The following is a 17,067-nucleotide window of genomic DNA, read 5'->3' as shown; positions in this document are numbered from 1 at the left end:
GGGTGGTTGCCCGGCCCTAAAAGTTTCTTTGTGGGTTTCTGCAGCCTACCGTCTCTTTCGGGTCTGTACAGTTTATCTGGAATAGACGTAACATCTGCACCTGTGTCAAGTTTAAACTCTACTTTTGTCCCATTCAGTGTAACCTTTTCAGTCCAGGGTTGAGACCTCTCTGTGCCTATTTCTCCCAGGAAGACACATTCCTCACTGTCTGTGTCATCTTGATTTTCAGTGACTTCCTTTAATCCTGCAGCTTCACTACTGCGACAGACTACAGCAAAATGTCCTTTTTTCTGACATTTTCTACACTGTACCTCTCTAGCTGGGCAGTCCTTCCATGAATGTTTGTTCTTACGACCACAGCCGCACTCTTTTTCAAACTGCTTAACTGGCTTTTGTCCCTTCTTTGACTGTTGCCATGTTTGTGTCTTTCCTTTTTTCATGTTTGTCCTTACAATGTCCATGTTCAGTGTCTTGTCTTCTGCAGAGCTGCTGTGTAGTATTGTTTGTTGCTTCTTTACAGTTTCACTCTGTCTGACTTTTTGTATGGCTTTAGGAAGTGTTAACTCAGAGTCCATTTGTAGCTGTTCTGACAGTCTTTTGTCCTTTATTCCAACTACAATTCTGTCCCTTATGAGTTCCTCTTTCAGCACTCCAAATCCACAGTTTTCTGCAAGTTTGTGTACAGCTGTGATGAATATTTCTGCACTCTCACCGTCCTGTTGACGTCTGGAATTAAACTGTGCTCTCTCAAAGATCACGTTGTGTTTTCCCACATAGTGCTTGTCAAACGCTGCTTTGACGGCTTCATATTTCTTTTTGTCTTCAGCAGTTAATGGCAAAACTGCTAAAACGTCATCAGCAGCATCTCCCATTGCATACAACAGTGAATTCACCTGATATTCCTCTGTTTTGCTGTCCAAATCTGTTGCAATGCGAAACCTTTCAAATCTTCTGATCCACTTTGGCCATTCTGACGGACATGAAAAGTCAAATGGCTCTGGGGCAAGTAACTGCACAGTGGTCGCCATCTCCGTTGCTGAATCCCTCGTCTCTTCACGGTCAGATTCCGAACTTAATGCGCCGTCTCTCTGTACTTCTCCCTCCGCCGCCGACATACGCCGAGTGGGGCCGTATCGTAGCTACGCTCGTACAGCTAGCAGCTAGCAGCTAGCGCCAAAAACGATCTGCCGACGTCTTTTTGTCGGTCATTTCCGATCGAAAACCACACGAAAACTTCTTCCGGAATTTAACTGCACTATACTGCATCTGAAAATATCGCGGAGACTTACAGTTCGCCGCTTCTGACACCATGTATAATAAAGGACCAGGACGCGGTAGAGTTCTGTCAGGACACTGTATTCAGACATTAGCCAACCTACCACAACCCGTAGGTGCAAAGCATCATGGGACGTGTAGTCCAATAGTCCTACTACTACATTCCCGGGGTCTTTCTGCATGGAGTTTGCAAGTTCTACCTGTGCATGCGTGGGTTTCCTCCAGGTACTCCAGTTTCCTCCCACAGTCCAAAAATATACTGAGGTTAATTGATTATTCAAAATTTTCCCGTAGGTGTGAGTGCAAGTGTGATTGTTTGTCCTGTTTTAAGTTACTGAAGTGTTTTTAAGTTATTTTCTTGTTTTGTGCTGTGAAGCACTTTGGTCACCCTTTGGGCTGGTAAAGGGCTACAGAAATAAACTTTGATTGATTTTTAATTTTCTGGTGATGCTCTCTCCACATTTGCACTATCCCCCTTTAATGCGGTAATACTGCAATTTACATATTTATCTTCTAATTTTTATATATTTATTCTAAGTATATTAAAAACAGCACACATACACAACTGTTTAAGTGGTGAATCCCGAGCACAGATATATGACCGATTCAGCCTGAAATACATAATGGCGCTAGTTAATAACAATAACACATTTTATTTATAGGCGCCTTTCAGAACACTCAAGGTCACCGTACAGAGGAAACAAAGTAAAAACACATTGAAATATACAGTATAAAATGTAAAAATTTTCATGTGGATCATTCTGGCAGCAAAAAATTATTTTGTCAACCCAATTCCGCAATTCCCACCGCCCACTATAGATTTACATCATGTGAATCGGTATGTAGGCCTACACATGCATAACACATGCCTGTGTTCAGCGCAAGGCCAGGTAATGAACAGTCTTGGTGGAATACTGTGCTCTCTGAATGCTTTTCTTGTTAATTGAAGTGACAAGCCGTGAGTGTGTGTGAAGACGTGTGTGCCAGGAAGTGAAATTAACTTTTTAGGCCATTGACAGATATGTCCAAATATCATTCAGTCAATAGTAAATGATCATTTTGTGCCTTAAATCTACTAACCACTTCATGTTAAGCCAGTATCTGGCTGCTGTTAATTTCCCACCATGGTGTGCCAGCTTTTGTGTAAATGGGTTGGAGCATTAAATAATTAATTTTGGAATAAATGTTGTCAATTACAATGTGGAAACATGTTCTAAAAGCTGAAACAATGCAACTTTTTAGCAACTGTCACTGTCTTTCGCAATTTCATCCCAACAAATACGCTCAAAACATCGCAACTTACATTGCATTTTTTTAAAAAGCTGCCAGAATTCAGGCATTTTTGGCCGCAACAATCTCGAAAAACACCCGTGAAATCCTGGAGGGACTGCATCTCCTTCCGTTCATCTCCACATCCCTGATGTTTCAAACCTCTATGTTCCTCTTCCACCTGCCTTTGTTTCTCCTGCAGCCACCACCAGCAGGTTACTATAGTAACTGTGTTCAGCATTACCTGGCAATAATAGCTGCTGTTTAATGTGAGGTGTCAAGTATTATCAGATAGAAATTTTCCACTGTCTGTCGCTACACCTTAAACCAGGAGCCACCTCGTCTCCTCCTAATGACGAGAGGTGAGCGGTGTTACAGCCACAGGTTGAGGTTACAAGTCCGGCTGAGCTGAGGTTTTACGACAGAAATCATTATTGTGCTACTGTGGCAGCGTGTCTGCAATACGCTGCCACAGTAGCACAATAATGATTTTATTACATTTTATGAAACAACAGTCAGGTCCAGAAATATTTGCACAGTGACACAATTTTCAGCATTTTAGCTCCATACACCACCACAATGAAACTATCAAGATGTGCTTTAAGTGCAGATTTTTGGCTTTAATTTAAGGGTGAACCGTTTAGGAGTAACAACACATTTAAATGTGCCCTCCACCTTTTTAAGGGACCACAGGTAATTAGACAAGTGGCTGCTCAGCTGTTCCATGTACTGGTGTGTGTTACTTTTAGTTTTATTTAGTTTAGTGTTCTATTTTGTATTATGTTCTGTTAATTTTAGATATTCTCTCTTGTTTTATTTTACTTTTTGCTGCCTGGTTCTTTGGTGTGATGTCATCTCTCTAATTCTTAAATTCTCTATTTTTTTTAAAATTTCTAACTTTAACCCTCAGTCTGATTCTTTACTTTTTAAACTGCCAAGTTCTGTTGTTTGATATGAGTGATAATCTAGCTAATTATTCATTTAATTTATTGTCATTTTTACTATTTATTTTAGTTGACTGCTCTGACTTGTCTCCTATATCCTATATTGCGTGATTATGTGTGTTGCATGTTTTAACTGTCAACGCACTTTGTGAATGCTGTTCTTAAGGGTGCTATATAAATAAAATTATTATTATTATTATTATTATTATTATTATTATTATTATTATTATTATTATTATTATTATTATTATTATTATTATTATTACTATTATTCCCTCATTATTTCATTTACAAGGAGCAGATAAAAGGTGACAATTTGATTTCTGATTATGTTAGTTTGTCCAATTACCAGCTGCATATACCAGCTAATACCAACTGGTTTATACAGTCAGATCCATAAACGTCTGGACAGTGACAAAATTTTCAGTATTTCTGCTCTGTACACCACCACAGTGGATCTGAAATAAAACAATCAAGATGTGCATTAAGTGCAGAATTTCAGCTTTAATTTGAGGATAGTTACATCCAAATTGGGTGAACGGTGGAGGAATTACAACATATTTTAGATGCGCCCTCCACCTTTTTAAGGGACCAAAAGTAATTTTGACAATTGGCTGCACAGCTATTCCATGTACAGGTGTGTGTTATTCAATCATTGTTTCATTTAAAAGGAGCAGATAAAAGGTGCTTGTCCAATTACCAGCTATATATACCATAATCTCTCATAATAACACTATAAGCACATCTCGATTGTTTCATTTCAAATCCACTATTGTGGTGTACAGAGCAAAAATGCTGAAACTTGTGTCACTGTCCAAATATTTATGGAGCTGACTCTATAAACCAGCTGGTTAATCTTGTTTTTGACTCACTGTATGGCTGAATGAAATGTCAGGTGGCATGAAAAGGTTTTCATTTCACTCATTATTGGACATCATTAATGCTACCGCCGGGTTGCCTAGCGACTGTGCTTGTCGGGCAAAAAATAAATAAATAAATGTATTAATCACATAAAGCAATGTAACTATGAAAGCAAAAATGTTGATTTAAGATGACTTTTTATAAAAACATAATGGCTTGATGAAATAAAACTCAGCTCTAGTGTGTTAGAATCTCATTTTTTTGTTTTAGATCAGATAAATATGGGAGATTTTTTTTCTCTTATTGTACACTTTTTGCCCATTTAGTGATAAAATTTAAAGCCAAGATGTAACCTATAAACTAGAACAAGCTCTAATTACTTATGCAGAATATCTCAGGTGACAGATTTAATGTCAGTGGCACCATGCTGGGACCGCTGGGCTTCTATTACTGCTTGGTCTGTTCCAGCTCTGCAGGGTGTGGCTGCTACTGCTGCTGCTGCTGTCATCAGGTGGCTAAAGTCCTCGCTGTTTCTATAAATTATTTAAGGCCTCCCTCTAACTGCTGTAGATGCTGCTGCAAAAAAATGCTGCTTTTTTTTTATTACCCACAATGGCCCTTAATTAATATGAATACTGTAAATCACCCTCCAGCTGCAAAACCAGGCCAGAACTAACTAATCAGCAAAAGATTAAAGAGCGAAAATGTCAGGCGGTGTGAGATTACTGTTCTCACACGATTTCACAAGGAAATCCCCAGTGTCTGAGAGAAATATAGCATCGCACTGTACCTCAATTACACCTGCTGTTATTGTCATTACTGCTACTGTAATATTTTTGCAGCTGGGGTGCAAGACAATGCTATGATACTATATTACATGTTAAAAATATTTTTTTTGACATTGAATCATGTGTATTCTGGCACTTAAATGTTTAAGATAAGGATAAATCAATAGATCTGACAGATTACAAATGCTTCAATCAACATTATACAATGATGAAAACACATTCATTCTGCATTTTTGTTGTGAAAAATCCTAAAATTATACAAGATACGTCTTATTTACCTAACAAACATGATTAAAATTATACAAATTGTGAATAATTGAATGTAATTTTAGAAATATATTAACAATATCAAACTTGAATTTACCAGTTCTATCTATTAAATAAAAAAAATGTAAATATTTGTGAAACTACAATGAATTTGTCAATGTATTTTAGCATTATTTAATGTCAAAAATTTGAATTTCCTTCATCAAATAATGAAAAGAAAAATTTAACAAATAATTGTAAATCTTTAAAGAAAAAATATATTCATTGTTATTCACAAATACCTATTTCTTAATTTAATTTTAGGCTAGATGTTTAAATTCACAGTATTAAATTTGAATTTACCAGAGTCATCTGTTAAATAAAAAGTAAATATTTGTAAATTCATAAATTTGTGAATGTAGTTTAGCAATCTTTCAATGTCAAAAAATGTTTTTTAAATATATGAAAAAATTTAAACTATTACAATTTTCTTTAAAAAAATCTATATTTAATTTATTTATTCACAATTAAGTTTTTTTTAATCAAATTTTAAGTTAGATGTTTAAATTCACAGCATTGAACTTGAATTTACCAATTAAATACAAGGAAAGGAAAGTAAATATTTGTGAATTTACAGCAAATTTATGAATGTAGTTTAGCAATCTTTTAGTGTCAAAAATTTGTGTTTGTCTTATAAATTCTTCAAAAAAATAGTTTCATTGTTATTCACAGTTCCACAATTGACAGGGCTTTACTTTTTTTTAAAATTCATATTTTAAATCAGTCAACTTTTAGAATTTAAGCAATAAATACAAAGTAAAATAAAACAAGAAAATTCCTTTTTGTAAGTGTAGAAAGCAATAATATGCTGTGTTCGACTGACAGACAGAAACTCAGGATCAATGAAAATTACAAAATAATAAAAAAGAATCAATGAAAAAACATATATACGGTTTAATGAACAAGTGGAACGTCAGTTTCATATTACTGTTACCATAGCAACAAGCAACTTGACATTCAAGCCTGTAAATTGAAATAGCAAATACGGTTTTCACTTTATTTTTTGTCTACTTGCTCGTGACCTATGGAGCCCTTGTTTCTTTTCAGTTAAATATGCTGTAGGAGCAAAAGAATAACAGCAAAATAAAACAGAGATATCTGTTCGCATCTCTATGTCAAAGCCTCAATGCTCTAAAATGATCTGCTTCAACTCCTGAATCCTCGTATCAGGTAAGACCAGGTCCTGTCAGCTAATATGCAGAGATGACGTGGCAATATTTCATGAGCTGCATCGCCATGGCAACATTACCTCCAGTTTCAGAGAAAAGACACCCCGTTGTGATGTCTGTTCACTGGGCCCACATCCCATAATGGTCCAGTATATCAATCATATGGGCTGTTTTAAATAACAGCAGCTATTTTGGAGTTTTCTGGCTGATTTGTGGCTTCCAGCAGCAGGCATACAGAGTGGAAGCCTGGAGTATTCCTGAACACCTAAAGTTAAATTTCCTAATATTATATCTAGTGGTGGGATGCGATTAAAATATTTAATCTAATTAATTACAGGCTTTGTAATTGATTAATCGCAATTAATTGCAGTTTTGTCAAATAGCAATATTTGACACAATAAGTGAAGTTTTTCAATTCAAATAAAATTGTGGTTGACAGTTGAATCAATGAATAGACATATACGTGTTTATAATTTAAAATTTATTTTAAAAAAGGAAAATGGGACATATAGAAAAAAGTGATTTTGATGACTTAAAGCCTGAATTTAGTTGTTTTTTCCACTGTATGGCACATAAAATCAGCATAAGTAGTTCAAGGAGCTTCAGAAAGTTGAAAATCCAGAGATTCATTCTGTTTTCATCTTTTCTGGGTCTGATAAATGGTGTAATTTTGATCTTTCTTTTTATAGGAATATCAATTTTTATTTATGTATTGTTTTTATCAACAAAACGTTTATAATTTATTAAAAGAGATATTTTTGTTGTTTAGGTTATTCCTCCTCCAAGGAGGCAGAGCTTCGACGGAGTAAAAACTTAAACCACAAAAATGTTTCATTTCTATTTATCTGCATTTTTCATCTGTCTGCTACATTCACAGATTACTGCAAATCTAAGTGCAATTATAGCGATTTTATTCAACATTTTAAGACTTTTGTAAACTCAAGCACTGTCTAGAAAAGTGGTCTATTATGGGATGGCTACACCGATAGCCGTTAGCATGACTCGTAGCTAACGTTAGCTCTGGTGCTAACAGCAACATGTTTTGCATTGAGGTGATGCCATTGGCTTGAAGTGACGCAGTGATCAGAAAACTCTTTGTTGGACAATTTGCACACAACCAGGCTTTTATCCAAGCTGCCATCAGGAAGATTTTTAAAAGGAAACTTTCTGCCCCACAAGATCAATCTGGTCTTCCTTCACTGTTCACCAGTGCCTGACTTCACTCAGTGCTTCCTGTGCTTCTTCTTCATGGCTACAAACAGACTTTAGGTTCATTACTGCCACCTAATGGGCTGGAGTGTTCATCAGAGTTATACCGGTGTGCCAGAAATGAGGGAATTGAGGCAGGTGCAATTAATTGCATTATTATTTTTAACGTATTGTTTTTGCTGTAATTAATTAATCAAAATTAACGCGTTAAAGTCCCAGCCCTAATTATATCATATTAAAACTCAAAAACTGACATGTTTATAGCCATTAGAAGTGCTATTCTCGATCTCCCTTCCCAAAACGTTGAATTGCACTTCTTTGAATTCTAAGTCTGCCAAAGCCTGTTTCATAACATGCTTATATTTTCACACATCAGAAAATTATCGCTGCAAACTGATGATTGGTTTCTCACACCTACCTAGCACCTCCATGTAACAGCCCCTCATAGCTTTTACATTATCTACATTTTAGATATAATTTAATTTCATCAGTTCCCCTGTTTGCAGCATTTAAAAAGACATTTTGATTATTTTCAATCCTCAAAAGCTCAATATGATCACCTATTTTCGATAATTTGGCAAAGAATCCCAAGCTGCAGTCAATTTTAATGTCACGATTGTTTCCCATGACTCTTGTGGTCACCTGGGTTCTCCCAGGTGCCTATTGATCAAGCAGTGAAGTAAAACTGAGGAAAATGTTATTTTTACCTCGTTGAAGTGAGCGTCCTGGGTGGCCGTGAGTCCGAAGCCGCTCTGCTGGGTCTCGAACGTGAGGAGGCGGGACAGCAGACGCTCGGTGATCTGCAGGTCGTTGCCATAGAGACGGGCAGTGGACTCGGTCACGTCGCGGAGCTGGTGGGCAAGTTTCTTCTCCAGGATGGTGTTAAGCTCCGTCTCATTACGCTCCAGGGAATCAAGCTGCACAAAAATAGATAGACATGAAAAACGTGAAAAAATTAACACCTGAATCCCAAAATTTGACGGCAGATTTGAAAGGCCTGTTGTCGTAAAATAAAAACACCAAAATGACAGTTTTAATCAGAACTAGAAACTTTAAAAACAAAAAGAATAATTGGAGTTTCAATTTTCCATCGCTTCGTGAGCTAAATATGTGTGACCTGCAGTTCTTAAAATTCAATATTTCATCAAAATCACTTTATTCGCCGGGCCCCACCACAGTGTCCATTTTGCCCTCTGGACTCGCATCGGGGCCCGGCTCCGATTTCCTCTGGCTGGCTCCCGGTGGCGGCCTGCTTTGTGCTGGGCTGGTTGCCATTCCTTCGGTGGGCCGCTCGGCCCCTGTGTCTGGCTTGCTGGCTGCGGGGGCCGTCAGCCCCCTTGGGGGTGGGGGTGTGGGTGGGGGTGGGCGGACAGGGTGGGTCCTCGTGGCCTGGGCCGCCTGGGTCGGTCTTGGCGCGCTGGGGGCGTCGGTAGCTGCTCCCTCTCGTTCTCTGGGTCCGCGTGGTTCACGGTGGCCCCGGTGGCTCTCTGGGGGCGCCGCCCTGTGGCTCCTACGGCCCAGGGGGAGGGGTGCCCTGTTGGCTTGGCCCTGCCTTGCCGTGATCGCTGTTCTGGGCTTCGGGGTCCTTCACACTTGCATGTTTGATCAGGTCTTGCCAGCTCCTTTCGAGTCCCATTGACATCGAATGATGGGACCTGCCAGAATGTGCTGAGACACGCTCCAGAGTCTCTATACTAAACTCATTCTCTTTTTCACTGCAATCCTCTTCCGGCCTATTCTATTCTATACTGTCAAGACATCCACAATTATGGTGTTCAATATCGTTTGTTTAATTATTTATTTATTGAATCTCTTTTTTTGTTGTTGTTTTGTTTTTTTTCTGTTTTATTGATGGGCAGTTAGTAGTCGGGAATAACACACCACCTCACACTTTAATCGTAATAGCACCGTCTGTTAGTTTCTATCCCTGTTTGTCCTGTTCGTCCTGTCCAGTCTTTGTTTTCCCTGCACATCACTGAGGTGTAGCACTGCCCTCCCTGGCTCATAATAGGGAATTCTAATAAAGAATGTCTGCTTAGCTTTCAGGGAGGGCTGGTGACGGTCACACACATGTACTAAATATTAAAATATTTGGCTGCAAGACTAAAATATGCATCAATCTTATATAATGTTGACACCCCTTTTGTGGAGTTAAACAATGAGAATAAATGCAGACAAAAAAAAGAAAAAAGAAAAAAAATCACTTTATTCTACATATCTGGCAAAAAGAACGAACTTACTCTAATCAGATTCTGTAAAAAACTAAAAATACTCTGCTTCTTGTCGTAACTGTGAAGCCTTTAGTGACTCAGCTGTGATTAACAGTTATGTGACAAAAATTTTGAGAATTCTCAACTGAACTTCACTGAACTGCAAGCAGCATTTACACAGAAGAGAGAGAAGACAAGTATGGAAACAAATGTGAAAATGTGAGTAATATAGTAAAAATATCTATACTATGTAAAGCCCCCATTTTTGTGTGTGGCTACTTGCACACCATTTACCCAGTTTATGGCTTTAGTATATACATTCTGTACATTATTATGCCTTTATAATTTTTAGACTTCTATATCCCCTGTGTGCTCCGCTCTTATATCTTATTAATGTATATTCTGTATACTTAATTTGCTGCTGGTTTCTTGAATTTTCCTGCAGATTAACAAAGTGCCTACCTACCTACCTTTTACAGTACCGGTAACATCAGGGAGCTCTGGGGAATATCAATAGAATATCATTTGAACAGTAGTGTATATTATTATAATATACACTACTATTATTATAATATACACTACTGTTCAAAAGTTTGGGGTCAATTAGAAATTTCCTTGTTCTTGAAAGAAAAACCATTTTTTTCAATGAAGATAACAAAAAATTAATCAGAAATATAGTCTAAACATTGTTATTGTGGTAAATAAAAAAATAAAAATAAAAATAATAATAATTCAGATCTACCATCGGTTGGTCACATGATCTACGTAGACGTCCCTCACTCACTGCCCTGACGTGCCCAGACGCCCTGTAGCTCAGCGCTAGCACTGCTAGTCTAGAAACCGGAGACCCAAGGGATGACTTCAACAACTGATGGTTTTGCAGCGGGATTCGTTTGTATACGGTGTATTTTTGGAAGATGACTGACGAAGTGAAGTGAGCATCCTGTGTGTGTGTCTGACTCTGCACACACCTGTCATCAGTTATAGCCGCTAGTTAACCGTACAGCGTCCTGAGAGAATAAAGTATGCCAGGCTTCTTGTTGTTTCTATAGGTTTCTTTTGTCATGGGCAAAGTGCATCAGAGAGATGTATTATTTTACTGTCAGTGAGTTGCAGTGTGTTTCCTGTGTTTCTAGAGGCAATGAGGCATAGGTTATTTTATTTCACTAAAACTATGTACATGTATTTTCACATAATTTTGGACTATTGCGAGTATAAATACAATAACAATAATAATTATAAGAATTTGAATTGTGATTTTCTCAACTTCTCATTTAAAGATATCCATACTTGTTTATAACATTTGTTTATATAGACAAATTAAATATAATATGCATAAATATAAAATATATAACTTTTATAACCTTGCTTTCTTTTGCAAAGTGTTTAGTCAAACTGTATAAAAGCACTAACACATTCAAATACACGATTTCTGTATCATTTAGGTTTTTTTCTACTTTATTATTTGTAGTACAAATAATAAAGGGCAGGTTATGAATCAGCACCATGAAGCAAATCCGTGGCTATACAGTATATGTCTTGAAAAGGTCTGAAATTTAAAAGCAAGGACTCCAGGAAGAGTAGCCACAGTTAAACAGTCCAGTGTCTAAAGGTGATCTAAATTCAACTTCAAAATAATGATAACAAATTGTCAGTGTCACTCAAGGGTCCAACAGTGGCCACATCAGGTTTTGAACCACTGACCTTCTGATCAGTAGTCCAGAGACTTAACCATTGCACCATTGCTTCCATATTACATTCTTTATGAATATAGGTTGCTACAATTCAGCCAGCTATATTGTAAGGTATGTTTCTGTATGGTGTTTCAAATTCGTGCTCCATGTGCCCCCTTTTAACTTTGCAGGCATGGCAACAGCAAATTTTGATTTCAGCTGAAAATGTTCGGCATACAATCTTCAGGGGGGGTCCAGGGGGGTGCAGCCCCCCTGAAGCCCAGAGGTTTTCAGTAAAATAGAGGTGATTTAGAATGAAAAACATGCATAGAATTACAGAAGTCTAGATTGTAATGAATAAGTTAATTTAATGAAAAGTTAACTTGCTTTTTCTTCAATGTTGTCACTGCATTTAGTCCTACAATTTTTACAGTTCTATAGGTCTTTTAACACTATGTACACTGGAGTTCTACACTGGTCACAAAGTCACTTCTAATGTCACAGTTTCATTTATGGAGTCAGCTGTGTCAGTTTTTTTTACATTTCCAGAACACTCTTTAAACACTATCAGGAATTCATTTTGCCCTGAGTCATGAGTCAAATACCCAATGTTTTGTTAAATGACTCAAATATTTTACTTATAGTGAGTACTTCTGACTCATGGCTTGAGAAATCAAAATGATTATTTTAAATCAAACTGACCCACTCTGATAATATTTGACTCAAGGTTTCAAATTGTCACGAGTCAATTTCACTCAAGGTTATGGAGAGCAAAATGAACCACTGCACTATACTTTTTCTTCAATGTTGTCTCACTGCATTTAGTCCTACTATTTTTTACAGTTCTATAGGTCTTTTAACACTATTTACACTGGAGTTCTACACTGATCACAAAGTCACTTCCAATGTCACAGTTTCCTCTATTGAGTCAGCTGTGTCAGACTTGTACATTTCCAGAGTTTCCATAGTTAATCAAGTCTTTGCAATATACACAAAAAGCTTTGCCGGCCACGTCTGGCTTCTTCAGAAATTGTCCGAGTGTTTCTGTCACCTCGTCATACTTTGAACCATTTTTCACCTTTACCGTCACTTTTCTCTCAAGCCAATTCCATCGGAACTTGTTTTTGACACTTTTATCTATTTCTAGCACCGATGACTCTTGATCTTTCGATAAAAACCTCATGATTCCACCGAAAACGATCCCAATAGCTCAAAATTCCAACACGAACATGCCGCCATGAATTGTAACAAAAGAATGCATCGAGCAATTTGATTGGTCCAATCGTTGGCAGCTAACCAATTTCGACCAATCGCAAGGCCTTTTACAATGCAGCAGGAGCTAGACTGGTTCTCTTTGTCTGTTACGCTGCGGGAGAAATGCCGAACGCTTCTCAAAAACCGGGAGCAAGAGTAACAAAAACATACCTCACCCCCCCTAAAATTTTCTCAACGGATTTGGACGATTCACAGAAATGATCAATTTGAAAATTAAAACAGCGGATTTTCGCGGAACGGCGGAAAATTGCCATGCCTGACTTTGAGCACCTGCCTCTGCACGGCCCTGGTACAGAGGCCCATTTCCAGCAACCATCACTCCTGTGTTCTAATGGTACATTGTACATCGCACACTAATCATGTTGAAAGGCTAATTGATGATTAGAAAAGCCTTGTGCAATTATGCTACCATATGAATAAAAGTGTGAGTTTTCATGGAAAACATGAAATTGCCTGAGTGACCCCAAACTTTTGAATGGTAGCGTAAATCTAATAATAATAATAATAATAATAATATTAATAATAATAATAATAATAATAATAATAATAATAATAATAATAATAATAATAATAATAATAATAATAATAATTATATGTGTTTTACTGCTCAGAGTTCTCTTTACTTCTTGCCATGATTGTGCCCTTTCCACAGTGGTGCAGAACTTTATATTGGGGTTAAAAATGAGTCCATAGTGAGTTCAAATGTGACAGGAGGAGTTCAGAGGGTTAATCAATCAGATGTGTTAACGTGATTTCTGACAGTTTTAAATTGCACAGCAGCAGTTACCTCTAGTACAGTCAGAAATATATACATGTATGAGTCAAAACTCTGCTTGACAACCTTGGAAAGTTTTCAAACTGGAGCATTACTGCAAGAATCTTGTATCTTGTAATCTTGCCACTTTCATTCCACCTCCATTTCAGTTATTGGCAGCTTCATTCAGTTCTATTGCTTTCAAAAATAATATTTCGCTTAATTTGTCCAAGATTCTTGCTAATTTGATGCTTTCCAATTCAAATACAAGCCTTGGGACTCATGAAGAACAGTGCTGAATGATTATAACGTCAATATTAGTTTACTCACAGCAGCATTGAGCTCCACAAATGGAGGTGAGGTACAGTTGTAAAGATCCGGTTCCAGCCATCCTCTCTCCACATCACAGTGTCTGATGGCTGCACCTGTGAGGAGGATAAACTTCTATTCATGTCTTTTCACAAGGATGTGGAATATATGAATTATATTATACTCACATGCATCCGTAAGAATGTGATTGAATGTTAGTGTGTACAAACCAACAGAGCCTTTGGGGCAGGGCACGGCAGCCGGCAGGTTAAACTTGGTCCGAGGCCACCAGATCCCCTGAGTGATGGTCTTTGGACACCCATCGTAAATAACTGCAGAGAGATCATTATTGTAATCATCCTTATCGGCTTGCTGAACTTTCCCATTAAAAAAAGAACAAACTTCACTAACAATGTTAAAAAAAGGAAAGTTTTTCATAATGCAGAAAAGAAAATGAAAAACAGAATAAAACAGCAGCTACAAATTAAGAGTAGCAGTTACAAGAAGGAAAAATGGGACATAACAAAAGCTGCACAGAGGAGAAAAAAGGCCGCGAGAAGATATTAAATAGAAGATGAATATAATTAACAGTTTCTTTGTGTTTTCAGACTTTGTCACAAATTTCGACAAGAATGACAATTTATAAAGACAGAAAAGTGGAGAAACAAAAATCCTGTGATTACATGGTGAGCAGTAAATAGAGTAGAAGCTCAGAAGTGTCTCTCTTTTCATTCATGTCTCCGTGGGCAATTTATTCTGTTTGAATACTGGTTTTAAACCCATCTTTTCTTTAGTGCACTGCTGGCATCGGGACAATTCTACTAAAGATCCAGAAAATGTGATAAATCATGCCGGAAGACGTTACACAAAGTGTCAATACTGAATCCAACAAATCAACAAATTACTATATTGTTCAAAAACAGATTTTGTTTTTTATCAGTTTGCTTCTTTTGTCAATGAAGCTACAAAGGAGCTGCAAGATAGTGACACATGCTTTACCCATCAGGATGAAGTGGCTGTTAGAACGAGTCATTTCCCACGAATGATTCAGCTCCTTAGTCAATAATAAATGTGTTTTAATATGTGATTGCTGCACCTCCTGCGAGGCGAGTCGCTGTTATTCTGGAACTGTTTTTAAAAATTCAATCTGCCCAGGATGCAATGCTGAGCACATTCACAAATTAACGAAACAATGGTGTGAACCCCTGTAGCGTAAACCATAGTAATTTGGAGATGCAACAGTGAGACGCATCGTTTAAAACAACACAGTTCAGAATCATCTGAGTGCAGATTAGAGGACCAAGACTGTTTCTTTTCTCACCTTCACAGCCTGAATTGGTGACCTCGGCGAAGGGGCTGTCACAAGCATTGCATTGGCGACCAATCACGCCGGGCCTGCACTGACATTGGCCCGATTCTGGGTCACATGACCGTGAGAAGGAGCCAACCGGGTAGCAGTCGCACGGAAGGCAGGTGTCGGAACCTCGTGGACGGTAGTGAAACTCCTGAATGCACAAAAACACAAATAAACTCAATGTAAAATGTCACAGAGCCAAGAATACTGTTATCAAACACAAGTGTGAAACTGCTTATTAATACAAATACCAAATCAGCCAATCACATGGGAGCAACTCAATGCCTGCAGAAGTTTACTCACAGCATCAGAATAGGAAAAAAAAGGTGATTTAAGAGACTTTGAATGCAGCTGTGAGGGAAATGTTTTTTTGTTTTTTTTTGTTTAAAGAGCTGAGGTTGCTCGCTGACTGACTGGGTCCACTTGGTACATCTAATGAAACTCAAAGTGGACCATCTTCTGTTTGCAAGTATTTGTGTAACTTTGATAATTTATTTAACAGGACCATGGATGTTGGTGCCAGATGGAATGGTCTAACTATTACAGCAACGACTGAGATATTCACACACATCAGAACTCTCCTTAGGTTTTACAGAGAATGACCCGAAAAAGAGAAAATATCCAGTGAGCGAAATGCTTTGTTGATGCCAGAGGTCAGAGGAGAATGGGCAGACTGGTTCAAGATGATAGAAAGCCAACAGTAACTCAAATAACCAGTTCTTGCAACCAAAATATGCAAAAAATCATCTCTGGATGCTGAACCTTGAAGCAGATGAGCTACAGCAGCAGAAGACCACAATGGGTGCCACTCCTGACAGCTAAGAACAGGAAACTGAGGCTACAATTGGGACAGGCTGACCAAAATTGGACAAAAGAAGACTGGAAAAACATTGCCTGGTCTCATCAGTCATAATTTCAGTGGATGATGTGGTCAAAAGTTGGCATAAACAACATGAAAGCATGGATCCATCCTTCCTTGTATCAACAATTTAGGCTTCTAGTGGTATAATAATGTTTGGGATATTTTATAGGCACACTTTGGGCCCCTTAGTACTAACTGAGCATCGTCCAAAAGCCACAGTCTACCTGAGTATTGTAGCTAAACATGTCCATCCCATTATGACCACAGTGTACCCATCTTTGAATGGCTGCTTCCAGCAGGACAATGCACCATGTCACAAAGCTCAGATCATCCAAACTGGTTTCTTGAACTTGACAACTTGCAGACAGCAAGCATGGCTCTAAATGCACTGTACCATGGTACATAATGACCAGTGAGTTCACTCTGGCTCCCACTGAGAAGTTCTTTGAGGAGAACAACTACTTTGGTCTGCAGCTATCAAACATCATTATGTTTGAGCAGAGGATGATCTCCACTGAGTGGTCTCCACAGTCACCAACAGATCTAGAGCACCTTTCGGATGTGCAGCTGACAAATCTGCAGCAACTGCATGATGCTATTGTATCAACATGGACCAAAATCTCTGAGAAATGTTTCCAGCACCTTGATGAAAGTATGTCATGAAGAATTAAGACAGTTCTGAAGGTAAAAGTTGGTCCAAACTTTTACTAGCAAGGTAATAAAGTGGCCTGAGAGTGTACATGACTATATCCATTAGATTTATATGGCCATGGAAGAAGGGACATGGGTGGAGCAGAAACACGAAGAAC

The 17,067-nt window shown here is 38.0% G+C and overlaps 1 protein-coding gene across 4 annotated transcripts in view; it reads right to left on the bottom strand.

The window, feature by feature from the left end:
- Positions 1-17,067, bottom strand: part of celsr3 (cadherin, EGF LAG seven-pass G-type receptor 3) — a 216,416-nt gene that overhangs the window by 60,876 nt on the left and 138,473 nt on the right. For all 4 annotated transcript variants that reach the window (XM_055013004.1, XM_055013000.1, XM_055013003.1 and 1 more), the window contains 4 exons: positions 15,364-15,547; positions 14,273-14,374; positions 14,064-14,158; positions 8,529-8,738 (listed from right to left, as the gene is read on the bottom strand). In XM_055013004.1, the coding sequence (XP_054868979.1) occupies positions 8,529-8,738; positions 14,064-14,158; positions 14,273-14,374; positions 15,364-15,547 (591 nt within the window). The remainder of the gene's footprint in view (positions 1-8,528; positions 8,739-14,063; positions 14,159-14,272; positions 14,375-15,363; positions 15,548-17,067) is intronic.

This window comes from Amphiprion ocellaris, chromosome 8, assembly GCF_022539595.1.
Source record: "Amphiprion ocellaris isolate individual 3 ecotype Okinawa chromosome 8, ASM2253959v1, whole genome shotgun sequence".
NCBI lineage: Eukaryota > Metazoa > Chordata > Actinopteri > Pomacentridae > Amphiprion > Amphiprion ocellaris.
Note: the sequence above shows the minus strand (reverse complement) of the source record. Positions and strands in the feature narration are given on the sequence as shown.